At 34.6% G+C, this 22,461-nt stretch overlaps 1 protein-coding gene across 2 annotated transcripts; it reads right to left on the bottom strand.

The window, feature by feature from the left end:
* Positions 1–1,902: 1,902 nt before the first annotated feature.
* Positions 1,903–18,708, bottom strand: mybphb (myosin binding protein Hb). 2 transcript variants are annotated; one of them, XM_055214126.2, is made up of 13 exons: positions 18,402–18,708; positions 15,631–15,690; positions 15,362–15,496; positions 13,168–13,335; positions 10,537–10,625; positions 9,828–10,023; positions 9,604–9,743; positions 9,334–9,493; positions 8,435–8,571; positions 5,983–6,169; positions 5,137–5,187; positions 3,678–3,717; positions 1,903–2,675 (listed from the first exon to the last, which is right to left on the bottom strand). In XM_055214126.2, exons 1-11 carry the CDS (start codon positions 18,643–18,645, stop codon positions 5,156–5,158), a joined length of 1,548 nt encoding a protein of 515 aa, XP_055070101.2. In that variant the 5' UTR covers positions 18,646–18,708; the 3' UTR covers positions 1,903–2,675; positions 3,678–3,717; positions 5,137–5,155. The 2 variants fall into 2 exon arrangements, with proteins under 2 accessions (XP_055070101.2, XP_055070100.2); XM_055214125.2 differs by lacking the exon at positions 15,631–15,690.
* Between the last annotated feature and the right edge of the window lie 3,753 nt (positions 18,709–22,461).

Genomic DNA, 22,461 nt, shown 5'->3' with positions numbered 1-22,461 from the left:
CATTAGGATTGGTTCCAAATGATGATTAAAAATCCACAAGTAGTTGGATTTTGTCATCAGATTTCTCTGAATTTCAGATCAGACATTTCTGTATATCAGTGCAAACAAATTTATACTCAGCAAACAGCACTGACCTCACACCTGTTCTTACGTAGCTGTAAACATCTAGAGATAAAGCTTTAGATTCAGTGTTGATCAATTCAGAGGACGCTCAGTAAACATCCAGTAAGTCAAGTGCTTGTGTGGGTTTAGAGATGCAGTGAAGGGTTTGGTGATGTTATGAATCTCGCATAAGTATTTATAACATGTTTTTCAAAGGAGTTGCAAAGGCAAATTCTTTAAAGGACGCTAAACAAAATGAAATAAAAATCGTAGCTGTCAGAAGGACTTTACATAAAATATGTCACAGTAATGACTGACCCACAGTACAAACCATACACTATAAAAAATATGCAGTATTTTTGTCAAATTAACATGGTTTTATGTTACTTTAACTTAAACAAATAAAGTTAAACAATTTCAACTTGATTGTACAAGTTATGTTAACTTTTCACAAGCCAAAACTTAAAATAGGTTCAATTCACTTGCAAAACCAAGTTGTTTTAACTTCATGCTTATGACAAGCAAAGTTTTATTTGATGTGGCCAGGTTTTACATTTGTAACATACGTGTCATTTTATACCAGGCCCAGAATGCACACCTTATACAGCAAAAAAAAAAAAAAAAATTCCCTGGCCAAAAATATATTTTAAATATATGCTAAATACATTTTGTAGAAAGTAATGCACAATTAAATATATGTTTGAATTTGACAATATATTTAATTTGAACTTTAATATATTAACATATATTTTCAAATGTATTTCAAGGGGAAGCAAATATATTTCTAATTTTACATCCCATATGGCAAAAATGTATTTTTTGACGGAATATATTTTAAATATATGCTAAATACATTTTGTAGAAAGTAATGCACAATTAAATATATGTTTGAATTTTAAAATATATTTAATTTTAATTTTAATATATTAACATATATTTTCAAATGTATTTCAAAGGGGAAGCAAATATATTTCTAATATTACATCCCATATGGCAAAAATTTTATTTTTTGACTGAATATATTTTAAATATATGCTAAATACAAGTACATTTTATAAAGTATTCTTTTGAAGTTGAAAATATATTTAATTTTTAACCTTTTTATCTTATGTTTACAGGTTCGTAACATAAACAAAGTTTTTCTTCTAATAAGATGTGAATATATTTCCTTGGATTGAAATATATGGAGGACTAAATATATTTTTAATGCTTTACAATTTATTTACTTTAACAAAATATATACGAAAAATGGCCCAAAAATATATCGGTAAAAGTATATATATATATTTAAATATATTCCAAAATATATTTCAGCAAATATATTTTTGGGCCATTTTTTGTATATTTAAAAAATATATTTTTTTGCCGTACGGGTCTGTAAAAAATAAAATTGGTTCAACTTAAATTTACCTGGTTGCCTAAAAATCTTAAGTTAATTTATCTTAAAAATATTAATTGACAACTATTTTTACAACTATATTTTAGAGTTAAAGGAACTTAGGCAACAAGGTAACTTGCTTTTTTACAATGAACCAACCAATCCTATTATTGACCATTTGAAGTAGCCTATACCACCAACCATCATATAAAAATGGCATCATCAGATGGTAATATTATTTTATTTGCTATGGTACTATGGATATGGATAATGAAAAGTCTTACTTTATACAGATAGAAATGGCCGTGTGTACAGTTATGATTGAGAATTAAACTGTTTATGGATCACTTGACTGGTAAAGAACAGTAACTTGTGTGCACGCCTCTATCCTGACTTACATGTAGTTCTACACATCACCAGCAGAGGGAACCACTATCATTTTTTATTTGCATAGCATTTTTCCAAGCAGCTTTACAGAAAGTAAAAGTCCAAGGTGAAAAGTTTAGTTTAAACATCATGTGTCATGTCAAAAAGAGATGAACCCAGCTGTTGGGTTTAATTAATGCAGGAAATTTATATATTTGACCAATCAATGAATTAAAACAACTTTTTTGGGTTGAAACAACACAGCATTGGTTAAATTACAACCGAACAAATTGGTTTCATCCCTTCTTGACCCAACACTGGATAGTAGGGTGTATAACAGTCGGTAAGACATTACAAAGTTTCTAAAGCAGTTACTTTTATGATATCTATTTCTGTATTGTGTTAATATGGTCATCATAACAGATGTATTAAATGATCATTTTACACAAACTGGATATTACCTTCATTTAAACATGTACAGTATAACGTTTAAAGACAGAGCTGAACTAAACAGCAGCATTACATTGGGTTTGTATACAGACATTGTGAAAAATGACAATGACATTATCTCAGAGAAAGACTAAAGTTTAATTTAACACACACTGGATGGATGGTCCTGTTGGTCTTGGTGAGAGTTTATCCAAGAGACACATTCAGGGACAAAAATACGCATCCATACACAGACAGACCACTATTGATGTAAACGTCTACAACCGTATGTCAAAGCATTGAATAGGAAAAAGAGGAAAATGTCTATGTTTATATATATTTTTTATTTCATATGTACAGTTCATGTATCTTCTTATCAGCAGAAGGCATCTTCACAATCCTCAGAAATGTTACAGAAAAAGAATCAAATTAGTAATAATGTACATGACAAGAAATGGCGACAAGAACTGATATCATCACGATACCACCCTAGTATTTAATTTAATACAAACGTAAACATACAGAGTGTCTTAAAGCATTTTAACCATGGTAAAATCATTGTAACCATAGCCTTAAAGGGATAGTTCACCCAAAATATGTCAATTCTGTCATCATTTTCTCATCCTCATGTTGTTCTTAACCTGTATGAGTTTTTTATTTTTATTTTGATGAACACAAAAGGAGATATTTTGATAAATGATGTTAAGCACACAGTTCACAGTACTCATTGAATTCCATCATATTTGTTTTTCCTACCATGAGAGTCAATAATTACCAACAGCTATGTGCTTACCATCATTCATCAAAATATCTTTGTGTATTTTTTAGAGAAAAAAATCATGCAAGTTTAGAACAACATGAGGATGAAATATGACAGAATGTTCATTTTTGGTTAACTATCCTCTTAAGTGGATTATTACTTGTGCAAAATGCATGCAACAGAACATATGAAGACATTTAATGTTCAGTACTCAATGGCATAATAAGACTCATTCTTTTTTAAAGTAAACAATTAATAACCTTTATTTATTTGTAACAACTTGGCATAATAATATATATTACAGCTGATGTGGTCTCATGTGTCATGTTTGTATATTGGTTATTTAACCACTTCAGATGTGGCTCATTTTGATTTTAGCTGAAAGAGACGGATCTAACGAGAATTTGTATGTATTACAAGAATGTATTTGTATGTATGAGTTATGAAGTAAATCGTACAAAAACATACGATTATCATAAAACAAAACAATAATTAATGTCACGGGGCAAAAGAAAATTGCACATAATGTACAAATGCAGTCATCCGAATTAGCCACCTCTTAAAATACATACGAATTGCCATGAGATACTGTTAAAATATTTGTTTTATAGCAAATGAAATGACACAAGTGTTTGTTCTCACCTCAGACAGGATTTTACATTCTGCTGTTCCTTATTAAAGACTACAGGACATGTAGAGAGAAAGGAATAAGAAAGAGGTGTCAGTACAGTCCTAAATAGTTTGAAACCCAAACTTGGTGATCTGCAGTTCAATGCATCTCATTGCATTTTCTCTCCACCATACAAACATTAAAGTTTAGACACGTACATTAGGGTCCAAAAGTCATGAGTGAAAATGCATAATAACCATGCCGTTTTACTTTATTCAAAATGTTCAATTCTCAGTTTTAAACATGTACAGTGGGATTAAAATGGGATTCATGAAATCGAATATAAGCAGATGTAAGTGTTGTTATTATGGTAATGTGTTTTATTGGATAGTGTGTTTTACTGGAGTAAGATCTAGTAAATGTGTACACCAGTACAGAGTCAGTGAATGTAATCTGGTACACATCAGTTTACATTTATGATGAATAGCAGTTCAGACGTCTAGCAGAGGCCACGTCTCCCAGTTTAGTGAACCCCATGTAAGGTCAGAGCTCATGGAGAAGACAGATGCCTTGTCAAGACCCAAATAGAAAAACTAAACAGATTTTTGGGTCATGATTAAATGCTCTTCAGTGTTAAAAAATGAAGTGACAAAAAGGGCTTTGTTGTAAATATAAAAGTATACTTGCATTAAATTATGAATATACATACTTTAAAATAATAGTCATTCAAATTCAATTATACTGAAGTCTTTTTTTTATTAAATTGATAATGAGACCATAGATATTTTCCAATTGATGTGCACAAACATTGCTCTCAGACATTGTTAAACTGATACCAAAATGAAATTATTTAACTTAAAATCTGCAGCAGCTGAAGAGCGACTGGATGAATGATGACCTGTCATATATACTCATACTTTAAAGATCTTTATCAAACTGCAAAACTAAAACAAGATTTCTGCTTTACCAATATTTTAAGTTCAGTTCAAACAATCAGTTTTTAATATGACTATTCTAATATAATAAGGGGACATATAATGAAAATCTGACTTTTTCCATGTATAATTGGGTCCCCAGTGCTTCTATCAACCTAGAAAATGTGAAAAAGATCAACCCAGTAACTTAGTTTTGGGAAACCATTCTCTGCAAGCATGTGAAAAATTTGGCTCCCCTTGTGATGTCAGAAGGGGATAATACCGCCCCTTAATCTGCTCTATCCAACCACAGCACAGCCATTTAGTGCAGAGATCAGCTCATTTGCATTTAAATCCACACACACAAAAAACACACATTTTTGCTCACACTTACAAAAACGTTATAATATATTATCCGTGGGGTATTTTGAGCTAAAACTTCACATACGTACTCTGGGGACACCAAAGATTTATTTGACATCTTTAAAAAAGTCTTGTGACATGTCTCCTTTAACAATAGTCAAACAGTATTGTTTTACAATCACCCCTGAACATAAGTACATTGACAAAAACTGACCTGTATGAATGTGATTGTCTTATTTCTTCTCAGCGTCATGGACCACAGGCTCTGTTGACAAAAACAAAATCTAGTTCAGATAAAATGCATGCAATAAAATGATACATTATTTACAGTGACCCAGTTATATCTGACATGTTTATAAAGCAATAATGACATTGCAATGACTTAACACATCTTTACACTGATATTAGACCTCCATAAACTCGCATGTCCAATCATAAACGTCTCTCTCTCTTATAACTTGACACGGCAATGATCCAAACACAAACCTGTTAACATTTTATGACCGCATCATCGGGAGAATATTTTCAGGCTTGGATGATATGTACTGTATTTTTAAAACGTATTCATCTTTCATTAAAACACAATAAATTATTCAAATGTGTGCATTAGCTTCCAGCTACAAATATGCAGATGCTTTTACGTCTAAAGTAAGTTCATTCGTTGTATTCATTTTATTATTTTATGTCTGCGAATCGAACCTATAATACTGGTGTTGCTAGCATCATGCTCTACCAAAGAGTTTACAAGGTAAACAAGGACTTGGTTGAATTTAAACATACAAATAACCGATTTGTTTTTCCCCTTTTTTGTGACTACCGTACAGAACAAAACCTTAAGCGAAATATTTTCTCTCTTTTTTGATCTATAAGCTATAATATGCTTTACATCTATTTTCAGGCTTGCAAATCACAGGAATCCCTGGAAGAACCAAGAGAAAGTCCAGTAAGTTGTGCCAAAACTTCTCTAGCAATTAATATGTGGTACGGTCACCAACACATTTTACTCATACATAGTTCATATGTAGGACAGAAGAAACATCTGGAGATTGGGATGACTTACGTTTGACTTCCAGTTTGCAGCTCACCAGAGCTTCTCCGTGCTCATTTCTGGCCCGGCAGATGTAGACGCCTCCGTCAAAGTTACCGGGCTTGCGGATCTCTAGGGAGCAGATGCCCTGGTTGCTGATTTGCCTGAATTTGGGGTCATCACCAATAATCATTTGGTTCTTCAACCACTCGATCTTAGGCTGCAAAGAGATGGGATAGAAAGCGGATGGTTAGTTTCAGTATATCTATTGTGAAATGATTACAGTGTGTGAATGAAGTGAAAGATTTTCCCACGCAGATCAACGCTAAAAACACTCTGGCTTCATTCTGTGCCAGTGTCATGGCCTCCACATATCAGTGTCTGGACATTCATCTGGTCATAGTGATGTAGGAATCTCACTTATTCAGTTTACGCTGTGAGCTCCCTTCTAAGTTCATTAGTAGGACGTCCACTAAATCTGGTGTTACTGTCACTACAAGATTTTTGCACCCTTTGACAGATTAAGTGTTGATTATGGGACAGACTTCATTGCAAAATACCTATCAGCACTTTCTTTGCAATAATGTATCCCAATAGAGAATCACATACATATATTCAGTAATCACATAGGTTCGTAAGTCACATACGTTTCGTGAGTTACATACGTTTGGAGGTCACATACGTTCGGGAGTCACATACGTTCATGAGTCACATACGTTCAGGAGTCACATATGTTAGTGAATCACATACGTTAGTGAATCACATACGTGAGTGAATCACATATCTTAGTGAATCACATACGTTAGTGAATCACCTAAGCTAGTGAATAACATACGTTAGTGAATCACATACGTTAGTAAATCACATACATTAGTGAATCACATACGTTAGTGAATCACCTAAGCTAGTAAATAACATACGTTAGTGAATCACATACGTTAGTGAATCATATATGTTAGTGAATCACATCCATTACTGAATCACCTAAGCTAGTAAATAACATACATAAGTGAATCATATACGTTAGTAAATCACATACATTAGTGAATCACATACGTTAGTGAATCATATACGTTAAGGATTCACATATGTTAAGAATTCCCATACGTTTGGGGTTTACATATGTTTGGGAGTCACATACGTTACTGAAACATATACATTAAGGATTCATACACGTTAAGGATTCACATACTTTTGGGAGTCACATACATTTGGGGGTCACATACGTGAAGTGAATCACATACGTTAGTGAATCATATACGTTAAGGATTCATATACGTTAAGGATTCACATATGTTAAGGATTCACATATGTTAAGGATTCACATATGTTAAGAATTCACATATGTTCGGGATTCACATACGTTTGGGAGTTACATACGTTAATGAATCATATACGTTAAGGATTCACATATGTTAAGGATTCACATATGTTAAGGATTCACATATGTTAAGAATTCACATATGTTCGGGATTCACATACGTTTGGGAGTTACATACGTTAGTGAATCATATACGTTAAGGATTCACATATGTTAAGGATTTACATACGTTTGGGAGTCACATACGTTTGGGAGTCACATACATTAGTGAATCACATACATAAGTGAATCATATACGTTAGTAAATCACATACATTAGTGAATCACATACGTTAGTGAATCATATACGTTAAGGATTCACATATGTTAAGAATTCCCATACGTTTGGGGTTTACATACGTTTGGGAGTCACATACGTTACTGAAACATATACATTAAGGATTCATATACGTTAAGGATTCACATACTTTTGGGAGTCACAATACATTTGGGGGTCACATACGTGAAGTGAATCACATACGTTAGTGAATCATATACGTTAAGGATTCATATACGTTAAGGATTCACATATGTTAAGGATTCACATATGTTGAGAATTCACATATGTTCGGGATTCACATATGTGTGGGAGTAACATACGTTAGTGAATCATATACGTTAGTCAATAATATACGTTAAGGAATCACATACGTTAAGGATTCACATATGTTAAGGATTTACATGCGATTGGGAGTCACATAAGTTTGGGAGTCACATACATTAGTGAATCACATACATAAGTGAATCATATACATTAAGGATTTACAAATGTTAAGGATTCACATATGTTAAGGATTCACATACTTTCGGGATTCACATATGTTCGAGATTCACATACGTTTGGGAGTCACATACGTTAGTGAATCACATACGCTAGTGAATCATATATGTTAAGAATTCACATACGTTAAGGATTCACATGTGTTAGTGAATCACATACGTTAAGGATTCACACATTAAGGATTCACATATGTTAGTGAATCACATACATTAAGAATTCACATACGTTAGTGAATCACTTACATTAATTATTCACATATGTTAGTGAATCACATACATTAAGGATTCACATACATTAGTGAATCACTTACATTAATTATTCACATATGTTAGTGAATCACAGACCTTTGGGAATCCCCTGACGGAGCAGAGCAGTTTGGCGTTGTAGCCGACGGTGGTGCTGCGGTCTGCTAGCTGGGTGGTGAATTTTGGGGCCTCACTGAAGTCACGCTCTTTATAGTCTGGAGGTTTATAGTTAATACCTAAAGTGAGAAGAACAAACTTTGTCAGATTACAGAGAAACAATTCCTGGCAGGGGAAATAATGGAAATGATCTAAATTCAAGTGAAAAATGTTTTTAATATGAGTAAAACTGAAACCCCACATGTCCAACACGCTCTGACCTCCACATGAACGATCCATCCTTATACTGAAAAATGGTCTAAATGTGCCATTTTTGAAATGGGCCATGAATAATAATGATGAGCTCTGCTCTGATTGGCTCTTTCACAGAGCAGCTCCTTCAGTAGCTCTGTGTGTGTGTGTAAACAGATCTTGCGTTTGAGTCTGTATCAGATGAAGATACAAAATTTAAGGAATAATCAATTGTTTGGAGATTGTTAATGGACGTTTCCGAGTGAAAATTTGTTTTTTTAGTATGGACCTGCAAAACTTCAGTCTAAACGCTAGCATATAGCATTAATAAGTATATAGCGCTAACTCAGTCACAACTTAGTTTTTAGCATTGTAACAACTTTGTAATTAATTTAATGTTGTGGCGTACATCGCGACTGTCTTTGTTATGTTGAGATTGGTGGTCTTTTGCATGCACAAGGTTTACATAAGGAGGTGGACACAATCATGTTTAACATTCACGATATGTCATTAACATGTACAAAACTCGAATTATTCATCTATGCTTAGATAAATACAGTTTTACATTAATGCAATGTTTCCATGAACCTTTAAGTAATGTCAAGGAAACGTAACATTCATTTGTTAAATGAATGAAAAATCTTTTTCACCCGTCTTCTGGATTGTGGCTGAGGTCTTTGTAACGGTGGCCTCTTCACTTCTTCCACATTTGTTCTCAGTGAAGACCCTGAAGATGTAGGTGTTGCCCATGATAAGGTCTGAAACGGTGGCATTCAGTCTGTGATAATGTTCCAGTACCGTAAACCAGTCCTGCAAAGACATGCAGATAATGACATCCTTGTTTGGTTCATGTTATTCAAACGCTATAATTCTAAAAGATTTGTAATTGTTGTAGTTATTAAAGAAGCCCTGTCTTGTACCCCTGTCTTTTTGTCGGCCTTCTGGACGGTGTATCCGGTGATTGTTGTGTTGCCGTTGTCTCTGGGCTCGGTCCATTCCAGAGCAACATTGAAGCCCCAGGTGTCCACGATCTTGACACTGGCTGGAGGTCCAGGCAACTCTGGTAAACAGGTTAACAAAAATCTGGATGAAACAGTATATTCTTCCAATGTCCGACTTTGTGAACGACGTTTACAACACTTACCGACAATCTGCAGAGTTATCTGGGCTTTGTCCTCAAAGCTGTCCACTTTAACACACATCTCATACACACCAGAGTCAGCGCGCTCAGCGGCACGGATGAAGAAGATGCTGTCTTTATCGCTGTTACGGACGTTCACCTTTTTAGTGTCAATAGGCTGACCATCCTTCGTCCATGAAACAACTGGTTGTGGTTTGCCCTACAGGTAAGTAAAGATGATGAGTGTGAACATTCAATTACGTACCCCAATGTGCAGAACTGACCCGTTTAATGAAAGCAACTTCTCGAATGAACAATAAAAACAATGTGCAGCAGCAAGAGACTACTAGAGAGTACTAGAGAATTAAGTTAAACCGTTTACTTATTAATGTCTTATATTTTGTTTGATTCAACCACTACAATGCAGAATATAATAGGCAGGTGTTTAGTAACCAAACATTTAAATGAAACTTCCCAGCAAGCAATTAAAAGACATCTAAAGGCAAAATTTGGGCTGTCAGTGAAAATTTAATAAACATCTAACCAAAATAAATAAAAGCAAACACCTTGTAAACAATGTTGACTTTGCTTACATGATGGAAATCTCAAAAGTTATTTTGGGCAAAAACCACATTCAAGTTTATTTTGGACTAGTTAACCTAGACGGTAAAATGACAGTTATTGTTAGCTGGGTAGCATTAGCATTAAGCATTTTTATGAACAGATGACATACACTGAAGGGAATAAGAAGGTTGATCTTCTCTCCAACATTCTTCACATAACGCTGCCTCAGGGAACGTGGCAGACGGATCTTGGGGCGATCTGAAGAGGAAAAACAAAACTTTTTAAAGAACTGAAACAGCTAATCTTACAATTAAATAATAGTTATTTAAATTTTAGAGTTTGGAGGTCAAACTTCACTGAATATTTCTTTTGATAACAATAGGTGTGAACTAGTTACAGTTCAAGCCCTGGCTAGGGCAGGTGGTCTTTCTGTTTGAAGTTTGCATGTTCTCCCGGTGTCAGCTTGGGTTTACTCCGAGTACTCCTGTTTCCTCCCACAGGCCAAAAACATGCAACCCCCCAACCTGTGTATGGATCAACTTGTCTGAATAAAACTTGTTAAATGGTTCTCGCCATGAATATAGCCGTAGATGCTGGAATGGTGTAAAGAAATAAAGGAAGAGGAACTAGTTTGCTAACCTTAATATGATCCCATTTTTCTATCTGAGACCAACTGGATGCAAGCTAGCCGTAATTTCATCCTCCACTGTAGCTAACACCACACTTAACTTGCTATGGTTATAGAGTTTAACTTTCAAAACATTTCAGAAACTAACTAGCAGGTAAAACATTATCTACAGAAGTAGAAGCTAAAATTATATGAATGTTTACTGTAAAACATCACATTGGAGGGATACACTTGCTAACATGCTAACGTACATGCTAATGACAGTTCTGTCAGACTCAACATAACTTAAAATAGATCAGTCCTATTTTTAAGTGTCAGATTTTGTTTCTACTTTAAACAACAAACCATACGGCAAAAATATTTTCAAATATAGTTTTAAATGTATGTTTACATAAATGTATTATTAATTTATTATTTATACACACTTTAGCCTATAAACTTATTTTTGGTCAGGAAAATATATTTTTATGCTGTATGGGTTGTAAAATGAAAAATGTATTTGTTCACTGCAAAAAAATCCTTTCTTACTAAGTATTTTTGTCTTGTTTTCAGTAAAATATCTAAAAATTTTTAAATTAAGATGTATTTTCTTAATGAGCAGAATGACCTAGAAAAATAAGTCTAGTTTTTAGACCAAAAATATAAACTTTAAGTAAATTACTTAAAACAAGTCAAAAAAAATCTGCCAATGGAATAAGAAATATTTTCTTGAAATAAGTTTAATTTTTTATAAACACTTAATTTAATAATTTTTTTATTCCATTGGCACATTTTTTTTTTTGCTTGTTTTAAGCACAAATTCGCTTAAATTGTATATTTTTTGTCTAAAAACCAAACTTATTTTTCTAGGTCACTCTGCTCATCAAGAAAATACATCTCAATCAAAAAAAATTGATATTTCTACTGAAAACAAAACACAAAATTCTATAAGTAAGAAAGTTATTTTTTTGCAGTGTTGCCCCATTTTACATTTTGAAATACTTGTTGATATATGAAGGTTAAAACAATATATTTTCCAATAAAAAAATCTATTTAATTAAGCTTTTCTTTCTACAAAATCTATTTAGCATTTATTGAAAAGATATTTTTTTTTGGCCAGAGAAATGTATTTTTTTGCTGTATGGGAAGAGAGTTGCACTTATCCGCATTGGATTGTAAAATGATTAATTGAAACCGGAAAGACTCCCTTTCCTAAGCTGCAAACTGGAAAGCTGTTTCATTGCTTTTTGAAGTATCAACCCCTCTCATAAACCCTACAGCATGCCTCTAAATAAACATAGCATCTCCAGAAGGCTAAAAAGCCTCATTGGAAACCTTAGATGCCACTTGACTCCTTGTGCGGTGCGAGAACATATGGGAATGCATCCCACCCCAAACCCTTCACACTTGTTGCCGTCGCTCTTAAAGGAAGTAGCTTGATACCAATCCAGGCGGTTGGCTGTCAATGACTTTGAAGCTATGCAAAACCTTCTTCAACTAATCCTTGTTAATCGAAGTCACTTACCAATGATTTTCTAAGGATCTATAAACAGAAATTCTTCTTATTAGAAAAGACATTTCAACACGGACACAGGACTTCCGGCCAATGGCATCGATGGAAGCAGAGTCCTTTAATTGGCATTTGGCCAAAAGTCCCCTCCTTTCATGTAGCCTGGATTCATGTTACATTCCATGACCGCTAGACTTTCCGTCCTTCATTTACAATTTCTTTCTTTAGGACACTTGGAAAATATACGGCTTTACTTAACGATCTACCATATTGCGGTTGAATGCGCTACACCTTTGTAATACTTAAAAATTCAATGCCAAACTTTTTAGTATAGTAGTTTAATATCAGCAATATTTAGAACATCTCACAGCAACGGATAAGATGTGATAACGTGTTTTAAATTGAATGCAGTGTGGTGGTATCACACAGTTTGACCTGTTCTGGTTGTAACGCTACACTTCAAACTCGTGTCAGGTAGATTTATTTTTGCCCAACTGCCAAGTCCTCAGATCTAATTGTAGGGCACTTTAGACGAGCATGAGAGGTGAAGTCCTCGTTTAGATAGCACTGAGGTCCAGGACACATGAGACGTCAGGGGTGGCCCCTAATCTTTGGAGAAGTTACACAACCAGGCAAGACGTTCGGACAAAAGCACACATTTTCCTAAATTTGGTCAATCTTACCCGCAACCTCTCTGACCTGGACAGCATCGGGCAGAGTGGCAGGAGGACTGCGCCCGGCAGGGTTCACCGCCACCACCCGAATGTTCAGACGGTCACCGGTGGTCTGATTCTTGATGATATAGCGGCAGGAGACAGAGAGCTCCTCGTTCACTGCTTTCCACTCACCAGCTGATGAAAATGAGAGTAGATTTAGTGTTAAAAGCAGTGCATTACCAGCAGAAAAGATCATGGGTTTGAACTCAGGGAACACACAAACATTACAAAAAATGATACCTTGCAATGCACTAAAGTGTCTGACAAATGCATTAAGGTAAATGTAAATGTGCAATGAAACATTTTTCTACAAATCTTAGTTGAGCGCTTAGTCAAAAAAACTGTATTGACATATCACTGCAATGCACTGCTTTTATATCATCTACTATAACAAAATAAATTCTTTGCTGCCTTATACATTTTTTTGTTTAATCAAGTCATTTTAACTTACTATTATTTATCTTGACTAGAGATTACACTGTAAAAAATGTACAAATTACAGCTGTTTATTAGTAACTTACTGTAGCTTTTATATTTATTTACAAGCAACAGTTTGTTCAAAGTTAAATGAACAAGAAACATTTTCAGTCTTTTCTTCTACAGTAAATTACTGGCAACCAGCTGCATAATAACAGCAATTTTTTTACAGTGTTGTTATAACTTATAGTTGTTATAACTAAGTTGTAGCAACTCATCTCTGGCCAGGATAAATAATAGTAGGCTGAAATTGTAAAACTTGTAAATCTGAGTTGAATAAACACAAAAAGTAAGGCAGCAAAAAAAATGGTTACAGTGTGTGTGAAAAATAAAATCCTAACTATTCATTGTTGATTATTTTACAGTGATTGCAAATAGATCTTAAATCGCTAGACACGTGCTATAAACATAAAATACGGTAGTGCACTGTAAAAATGATATCAAATCAACTATTATATTTACTGTAACTTATAAAATCAAGTTGAAATAGTTTAACTTAATTCGCTAAGTTATGCCAACGTATCACAAGTCAAAACTTAAAATAGTTGGTTGCATACTAAATTGTATAAATTGACTTGAAATTTTAAATTCATTTCAACTTTCTTTACTATTAAGGAGTTGAATTAAATTTAAAAAATAAAGTAGAATTAGCTTAAGTTATTACAACTTCCTTTTTTATAATTTATAGCAACTCCTAACTAGTTAAGAAAGTTGAAATTAATTGTAATTTATACACTTAAAAATTAAAGTGTACACAACTACACGGTAAAAAGTGAAAAGTTGGATTAACTTAAATTAATTCAATTGGTAACTCTTACATTTTTCTCCTAAAGTGACACAACTAATTTTTTTTTTTAATTTGAAACAACTTAAATTTTATAGGTGTTACCAATTAAAGTTATTTTTAAAGTTGATATAACTTTTCACTTTTTACATTTTATTAAAAGGTTTAAACAGCTCATTCTTATACTTTATAATTACTTATTAAAATAATAATAATAAAGTAGTATTCATTATATAAAATAGAAACACGATGAAGTGAATGATAATATTTTGGTGTCATGTTTTATCTTATATTTATAGGCACTGAGTAAATCACATCTCTGCACATTCTTGGCATTTTCTAAACCAACTTCATAAACAATTTTATTAAAGAGAGATTGCAATTTTTGTGAATTTCGAAGTTTGTGTATTTGAAGCATTTACTTCTAATGACCAAAAGGTTTTCTTGATCACAATAAAATGTAATTTTGCCATAATGATTGTGCATGCGAGTGAACGTAGTTTATTTTGCAGTCTTATTTTACACCATTTTAAAAGCTGCATCAGCAGGTTCAACTGTATTTACGTCTGGAAGTGAACACTCAGCTCTTCTCTGTACAGACACGTCGGTGGCAGTAGAAATGCCTCAGCCCATATAGGGACAGAAGTTAGGTGGGGTGTAAATGTTGCATTGACATATTTAGGACAGGTGCAACTGATGGTTTACCCAGACTATTGAACACTAATCCCGCGTCTCATTTAAGATAAAATATTGTGAGGTGGTATATTTAAGAAGTAAATGCTAGAGTAAACCAAGTCTACCTTAATCAAATGATTTTAAGATTAATTGATCAATCAATAGATATGTTGACTACATTCGAAACCAAAGTACGTCACCATTTATGTTTCAAATCAAACTTACTTCCTTCTTTGCAGACTTCCACAGTGTAGCCGTCCAAACCAGAGTTTCCAATGTTGGCTGGTGGTCTCCATGAGATGGTGATTGAAGTATCATTGACGTCCTCAACGCTGAGCTCCAGAGGCTCGCTGGTGGGCTCTTCAGACAAAACAGTCATTTAATATGACATGTATATACTGTATTGGCTCCCTCTAAAGTTTGATTGTAAACAGACAAACAGACACAAATGAATATGTAAAATGAAGGACTTTGTATTCTTCTGGTAGGTTTACCTGCGGGTGGAGGTGGTGTAGGTGCTTTGATTTCCTCAGCAGGTTGAGCTTCAGGAGCAGCTGGTGTTAAATAAGCAGGAGTACATTAATAAAGCAGCATATAAAAGCTCAAAGCATTAGTGTTGTCTATCCAGGTCTAATCTGTTATAAAGTGTCGCAGGGATGATGTCTTTTGTAGGCTAACCTGCCTACAAAAGCTTATGAATTTTTCTCATAAACTTCAGGATTTTCGCAAAAAAATAACAAAAGTTTAAAACACTTACATGTTTGTCCAACAAGTTAATACAAATTTTATGAATTTTGAAATGTAGAAATAAAAAGCCAAATTTTGACGTCAAAATTCATAAAAGTTGTGTTCATCTGTGAAGACTAACTAAGTGAACAAAACGTGTAAGTTTCTTTAACTTTTGTTAAATACAAAGCTTATTTTTGCAATAATCCAAAAGCTTTTTAGTGAGGGAACCAGCGTCGCGCTAATTTACGAGTTAGCCAACAAAGAAAGCATTATCCCTGTGGCAATTTATACTTAGAGAGATCATTTTCTCGTTCTTTTTTCGTGTCACTTTTCACACAACTTTCAATTAAATGTTTGTCTCTATTGATTTTTCAATTTCTTACAAATCTTTTTTAACCATTGTCACTTCGAATGTTAGGATTGGAGTTTAGTTTACAAAGTCTGATATCTAACAGTAAACAGAACACATAAGGTTTAAAAGTGGTGTGTGTAAATTTTAGGGTCCCCTAGTGGTGAGATTGTGAATTGCAACCAACAGCTCACCCCTTAATTTCAAAACGCATATGGTAGACGACACAAGACAAACATGTCATCGTCTGAGACAATGTAGGGACGAAGCGCGCTCCATAGATCAGTTTGTCCGTTTAGGGCTACTGTAGAAACATGCCGGCGACTTCCATGTAAGGAGACGCGCAGTGTATGTAGATTAAAAGCAATACAGTTCATTATATAAGGTCTTTATACACTACTAATTATGTATATTATATTACATTTCTGTCAAGAGATCCTCCTAAAAGTTACACACTGCACCTTTAACTATCGTGCCAGGTGACACACACAAAACAACGATATTCGTGTACACGAAATGCCGTGAGACTTGGTTGTGAACAATCTGTTCATGTTTTGTCATTTAGATTATATCAGCATACACTGAAAACTGTCTCAATCCTAAAATTTACTAATTAATAGCAAAAACGATGTGCATAAATTGTTAACAAACACAATATTTACTTAAAGCTACAAGTACTAAAACTTTATTGTGCAATGTTTTCATGCATTTGTATACTAATAGCAGCAAGGCTAAATAATAGTTTTCTCATACACATTAAATATAAGAATGATTTAAGATCAAAATTAGATTTAAAATGGTTAACATTATTATGAAGCTTTAATGGATGTGTTTAGTTTATGTTAAAAATAAGCAGGAGTTAGAGACTGATATGCAAATTTTGACTAAACACATTTTCAAAAGTCATTTTCTGAATGTTAATTTGATAAAAAGTCAGACTAATGTTGATATATTTGTATTAGATGAATGTGCTGCATGTTGTACTGGGTTAAATCTCTGGATGTGTCTGTAAGTGGAATGGTTGAGATGTGTTGTCTGCGTTATCTACAGGCTCTAAATTCCTTCGGCTTATAAGGTCTCAGTAGATATGCTTGGTGTTAAATAGTAATTTCATAGCTGTCGAAAACCATTAGGATACTTTGCCATTGTTAGAGCGACAAAATAAACAGATTAACAGTTAAGGATCTCTGATTTTATAAACACATTTTCAGCCTGCTGTTCACACTGCATTAAACAATATCAAAGCATGGCAAAGCTAAACACAAATATTTTGGATTCATGCCCGGTGCCACCAATGTGAGCAAAACGTTCCCTATAAAACCAAATTTAAATGATTGAGTAAATTAGGTTGAAAGTAGCAAAGCATGCGTGGGGTAGGTCAGTATGAACAGCTGCTATGATCACTAATAGTGAAGAGAGGTGAACAGGTGTAAATACTCACTGTGTTTTTTTTAACCCATCAGCTGTGATCTGTACTGAGTTAGTACCAGCCAAACTTGGCTGGCAGCAATGCACATTAAGTTTTCAAGCATTAGGAGTTATGTGTTAGGTGGGATACTTCTGTAATTGTGTTAAACTGGTATGTTGGTTGTTTAAGAGTTGACCTTAAACAAATAATTAACCTTACAACCCAAAATCAAGCATTTACATTAAGATAATTCTATGAAAACTCAGGGTACATTTATTCAGACCATGAAGATTTGCATTGTAACACTTTTCTATACTGTAAAATGAGTTAAACAAATGAAACATGATTACAACAACTAAACAAACAAGCAAAATGCTTTTGAAATAAATTTAGCTTGTGATAATTATTGTTATTGTATTTATACGCACACACACTACAGTTCAAAAGGTCAGAATCCCCCTGAGATGTTTTGAAACATTATGGATTTCCTATCTATTCTGATCTTTTAATGCCATTATTCAGTGTAAGTAATCTAAAAATACATTTTTAAAATAAAAAAGTAGTTTTCTAAAAAAGCATACACCATAAGGTGCATTTAAATGATCTTCTACTTTTGAGCTGTAGTAGCCTATACATAAACATTCCAGATTTTATTTTATTTATATTTTGGGTATATTATGTCCCCGTGACACTCATCCAATATTAACAACAAAATCTATTCTAGCCCTGTATTTGCACGCGCGCGCGTTTGGGTATCCCCGTTGCGCATTTGACAGTACCTTCAGCTGGAGGTTTGGGTTCCTCCGCTGGCGCGGCTTCGGCAGGAGGAGCTTCAACCTCAGCAGGGGCAGCTTCGGTAGGGGCAGCAGGTTCAGCGGGGGCAGCAGGTTCTGCTGGTGCTGGTTCTGCAGGTGCCGGCTCAGGTGCCGGTTCAGGCGCAGGCGCGGGCGCTGGTGCCGGGGCGGGTTCCTCCTTCTTGGCGGCCTTAGCCGACTTCTTTATTGGGGCTGGTTTTGCCGGCATGCTTCTCCGCTTTAGGGATCCCTTTGACCTCGTAAGTCCTTCGGCTCAGTCTGACGGTCGATCACACCGGTTTTATAGCTTAAGACACGTGGCGGCGACCAACTCCTCCCCTTTACGCGTTTGGTGCTCTCAGCATCAGGATCTCTTCAACTGTATTTACATAAAGTAACAGCACATACATAGCAGTCTACGTGAAAAATGTAGTTCAGAAGTTCTTAACTCTGGCCTTCAAGATCCTATTTCCTACAAAGTTTAGTTACAGCCCTGATCAAACACACCGGAACAATGACTAGTTTATTGTACTGTTGCATGTTATATTAAAGTCATTACTAGTATTATGTGGTATTTACTACTGTGCAGTACTCAATACAATATTTTAATATCTGTGGCAAGGTTCAAAACATTATAGTATGTTTGAGACTGAGTTTCATCATAGTTCAATATAGTAAATACAAAAGTATACAGCATTTTTTCATGTGGGAATTAACATAAGTACAAATGAAATTGGGGGAGCTCTACAAATAGGCTACATCATTTTAATCCTACATATTACACAAATAAATATTTCAGGAGTGTTGATTTCATTAATTTTTTGCAATGACGATAAACTTTGTAACTTCAATCATGGCTAAAATTACTAATAAAAATGCTCATTCACATAAAACGCATACAAATCCTTCGTAAATGTATTCTTATGTTGTATAGAACTGAAATATATTTTAAGAAATGCAATAATTACCTTTCAAAATGAAATGATTTCTTTTAAATATGACGCACACACACGGCAGCGTTTAAGGAACTTTGTGGTTTTATTATGACAGATGGACACGTCTTTATGGTTGTGTTACAAACATCAGAATCATGCCAGCTCTCACGTGGACCGGGCCACTCCGTCGGTAACAAAAGCAAAATCTCCCATACAAATCATATCTCTGAATGATTGTTGTTGCAAATGCAGGGCCACGCTATTTACAATGTATACATTTATAACATTCTGTACAAAATGGAGCCTACGGTTTACAAACAATCATTTGGGGGGAAATTACAAACCGGAAAAGTCATATCATTCATTCTTTTTATACCACCCCAAACTAGGTAGAATACATCCGTAAGATGACATGCGTTTACAACATTTATAAACCCATTGCACATTATTACATCATCTACCATCATGGTACCTTTAATGGAACAGTATTGGACTTTTGAATCGATATCAAGCATTGCATGAAGTGAAGCGACTAGTCAGCAACTTCTCACCCCTTTGTTTCATTCAGAGAACTTGAAAATTGTTAGCTTATATGAAGACCCATCACTAGATTCACTCACGAGTTGCTCAGATTTACCCTGTTTCATTTGAAGACATCACCATCGAACCCTAACCCCCTGGACATTCGTGAACTTTAACACACAATGAATTATTGCAATGCATGCTAAAAGGCGAAAAGAAAGGCACATAAATGACAGAAATCAAAGCTAAACTACAAACAATGCAAAGTTTCAGCATTCACTTTCCATGTATCGTCTTTATAAACCAAAGACCAACAAAGTAAACGGTAAAAAGTTGCTGAATGGTCGAGTTCAATGAGACTTGTAGCACAACACAGCACGGCTATCACACGATTACAGGCACGATAAGCAGGACAGTGTACATCGGCTTTAGTCACACCAGTAACAAGTGTTGTATTCATTATCTCCACCTGCTTGCATAAAACCAAGGTAAGAAATGACATTTACTCAGCATTTAATCATTTACCAACAAAATATCTGACTTCAATACTATTCATTGGTAAATAACAAAAGCCAATGTCACACTGTCAGATGTCTGGAATGTCATCAAATATAATTCTCACATCTTAAAAGCAGCCAAGGCTAAAAATAAAAGAAATAATTGTCCATCTTGAATATTATGTACAGAGCCACTAAGGGGACATGGAGCAAAAATTAAATAAAGATTAGTTTCGCGTGCGCATGCGAAACCATCAAGTTTAGTTTCGCATGTGCACGCGAAACTATCGCGTGCCCACATGAAACTATCGAGTTTAGTTTCGCATGCGCACGTGAAACTATCGAGTTTAGTTTCGAATGTTCACGTTAAACTATCGCGTGCCCACGTGAAACTATCGCGTGCCCACGTGAAACTATCGAGTTTAGTTTCGCATGCGCACGTGAAACTATCGCATGCTCACGTGAATTTATCAAGTTTAGTTTCGCATGCGCACGTGAAACTATCGTGTGCGCACGAGAAACTATCGAGTTTAGTTTTGCATGCGCACGTCAAACTATCGCATGCGCACGTGAAACTATCGAGTTTAGTTTCGCATGCGCACGTGAAACTATCTTGTGCACACGTGAAACTATCCAGTTTAGTTTCGCATGCGCACATGAAACTATCGCTTGCGCACGTGAAACTATCCAGTTTAGTTTTGCATGCGCACGTGACTATCGCGTGCGCACGTAAAACTATCGAGTTTATTTTCGCATGCGAAATGTGAAACTACTGCGTGCTCACGTGAAACTTTCACGTATGCGCGCTATAGTTTCACGTGCACGCACGAAAGTTTCACGTGAGCACGCAAAACAAAACGTTACATTTTTTTACTCCAATTTCACCTTAGGGGCTCGGTAATTATGCATCTTTATTCAGCTTAAAAACTCATCTTTTCTTTGGAAAGGAACCCATATTTATATAGCAGAGTAATGAATACTGTAGGATATAAGATGAATAGACAGGAATGGATTGAGTTCATATTTTTACTTCCACCCCAAGTTCTTACCTACATGCATGTTTTAATAGTATCCATAATATTTTTAGGTATAAAGATGAGAAATTACTGATCCACTGCTTACTGTATGTACAGTAAATCCTCCTGTCCTGTCATTTACATGAGTTATCTTATCTGGGAACATTTAACGTACATTAATTCTCTAAATAAGTCTTATAGTTCTTGTAAGGAATGATGTGCATTGTGATATGTTTTAAAACAAAAAAATCTGTCTTTTTGAATGTTTAATATACATGGAATAACTACTATACTACTATAAAGGACCATACAAAAAACGTATCGCCATTGATCTGACAAGAAACGTCTGTTACTTGTATCTGAAGATCCTCTTAAATGCCATAAAGTGTAAGGCTATTGGATGTCAAGTGAGATTTTTGCAAAATCAAGATGTTTTCCTATAGTGACATCAGATAGCACCAAATAATCTTCGCACCCATATGCATTTTGTCGGGGTAATCGCCTCCTAAAATGATCAAAAGCAGATAATGCACCAAGTATTTGGTTATCATTAAATAAGCTATAGTCGCACCATTTGCTACAAAGAGAGCAGTTAACTGAGATGAGAGCTGTATTAAATGATTATAATTAGAGGCCTGAGATGACCAAACCCCTGAGCTGAGATCAGTTTCAAGCAAGTAAAACTTCTCGACAGTACTGTTATGGTAAAACAAAGTGCATCAAACTGTATGATGTGGATGCGCAAAAAGTAAAGGTGCAGACGGTTTTAACTTTAGTGGGAATAGAGGTTTGGATTTTGAGAGCAGCGCCCCCTATAGAGCAAAGGCGCCAAGTACACTTTGCATCTGTTATAATAAGGCATTTACTGTGTTTGGAAAAATGGTTTCAAAGGAATGGAGTACTTACTCATTTTTTTAAAATATATATAAATAATATTAGTTTCCTTACATCACAAAGTAAATGTAGGGGTGCATTTTAAATAATGTTATATTTAAAGCTCATTTTTGCTTTGGTTACTATGCAATAACCAAAAACCTGTCAATTTCCCCTTTTTTCTGGTTTATATGGCTGTGCA

Source organism: Misgurnus anguillicaudatus, chromosome 8 (genome assembly GCF_027580225.2).
Source record: "Misgurnus anguillicaudatus chromosome 8, ASM2758022v2, whole genome shotgun sequence".
Classification (NCBI taxonomy): domain Eukaryota; kingdom Metazoa; phylum Chordata; class Actinopteri; order Cypriniformes; family Cobitidae; genus Misgurnus; species Misgurnus anguillicaudatus.
Note: the sequence above shows the minus strand (reverse complement) of the source record. Positions and strands in the feature narration are given on the sequence as shown.

What these genes read in the sequence shown, in the direction of transcription:
- mybphb (XM_055214126.2), bottom strand. Translation starts at nt 18,645, where the DNA reads ATGCCGGCAAAACCAGCCCCAATAAAGAAGTCGGCTAAGGCCGCCAAG. An exon ending in ACCCAAACCTCCAGCTGAAG is followed by an intron (nt 15,691 to 18,401) that starts GTACTGTCAAAT and finishes ATTTAACACCAG; the next exon opens with CTGCTCCTGAAGCTCAACCT. An exon ending in GATAACTCTGCAGATTGTCG is followed by an intron (nt 9,744 to 9,827) that starts GTAAGTGTTGTA and finishes CCTGTTTACCAG; the next exon opens with AGTTGCCTGGACCTCCAGCC.